Here is a 1,446-nt window from a genome sequence, read left to right on the forward strand (position 1 = left end):
CTGGGGTAAGCACTGGGCTAGGCATCGGAGCAGGCGCTGGAATAGGGACTGCTGTAGGCACTGGCATTGGGGTGAGCAGAAAAAGACGAAGGGGGAAAGACAAACGACTGAGGAAGTGCAAAGGCCGTCGTCGACGAGGCTGCAAACGTAGAAGAGGGAGAAAACGAAGAAAAGGTGGCAAGGTTAGAAAATCGCGCAAGCAAAGGAGAGGACGCAAAGGGAGAAAGCGAGGTAAGCGTCGCAGAGGTCGCAAAGGTAGAAGACGAGGTGGCAAACGTAGAAGAGGTGGCAAACGTAAAAGAGGTGGCAAGCGTAGAAAGAGCAGCAAGCGCAGGAGAGGTGGCAGACGTCGGAGAGGTGGCAGGCGTCGGGGGTATGAACAGCAACAGCTCTAAGAACCTGGAAATTGGAGCAACAGCTCAAATGATATCTTCTGCTTCATAAAAGTGCATTTATTTCTTTTTCTTCTTGTCTTGTGTGTCTTTTTATCTCTTCTGTCCATTTAACTTCATAACCTATCAAAGCCAAAAAAGTGATATTTTTCTTATTGTCAAACATCCCAATAAAACATCAGAGCCAATGATGAATGTAACCAACTAGTTAGTGCTGTGTTTCATATTTCATTTCCTCTGAGCTACAGAGCTCCATTGTTGTCTTAAAACTCCACATCAGTGCATTTCTCATGAACACACACTGCAGTTTGTTTTAACTTAGTCCTACTAAAACACCAAATGGAAACTAGAGCTGCCCACTGCTTGGGTTGTTTTGTTCTTTAATGAAATTCCATATATTTGTGAAGTTTTTTTCTTTTTTTAGCTTTGTTCTTTTTCATTAAAGCTCTGCTCAGCATCCATTACAGTGTCATCTTCATCTTTAAAGTGGTGTTAAGTGTGTGTGTGTGTGTGTGTGTGTGTGTGTGTGTGTGTGTGTTTGACATGTGATAGTACAGTTTTGATCACAGCTCTATGCAAAGACAAACTTATATCATACACATTTTCATTTGAGGTTGTTTGTGTATTAAATACAAATGTACAAAACAAAATGTACAACCTTTTATGAATTAGTTGTCTTTTTGATTTTTGGTGTGTGTTGTGTCCACACTCATATGGTACCGCTGATGATCATTTTACAATCATGACAAATAGAAATATGAGTATTGATGAACAGGAATAAAAATAGTAGATGAGGATGAATTCCAGAGATGGATGTAACTGACAGATAATTACCTGAAATATCCTCCTGGTATGAAATATTGAAAAGCACAAAAGCTGAGGGATGGCTCATACATGACAACAACAACAACAACAACAACAAAACACATTCACACATTGACATTCAAGCTCATATTCATGTGAGAGATAGCAAAATAGGACAGGCAAATACATCCAGTAATGCCACAGTGCCTATCCTCAGCAAAGCAAAGCAAAAAGAGCAGCTTAGGATGAG

General features: G+C 40.5%; 1 protein-coding gene across 1 annotated transcript in view; it reads left to right on the forward strand.

The window, feature by feature from the left end:
* Positions 1-853, forward strand: part of LOC103370657 (uncharacterized) — a 2,604-nt gene extending 1,751 nt beyond the window's left edge. Inside the window, exon 5 of the mRNA XM_008299780.1 lies at positions 13-853. Within this exon, the coding sequence (XP_008298002.1) occupies positions 13-395 (383 nt within the window). The 3' untranslated portion in view covers positions 396-853. The remainder of the gene's footprint in view (positions 1-12) is intronic.
* Positions 854-1,446: the final 593 nt, after the last annotated feature.

Source organism: Stegastes partitus, unplaced genomic scaffold (genome assembly GCF_000690725.1).
Source record: "Stegastes partitus isolate 25-593 unplaced genomic scaffold, Stegastes_partitus-1.0.2 Scaffold31, whole genome shotgun sequence".
NCBI lineage: Eukaryota > Metazoa > Chordata > Actinopteri > Pomacentridae > Stegastes > Stegastes partitus.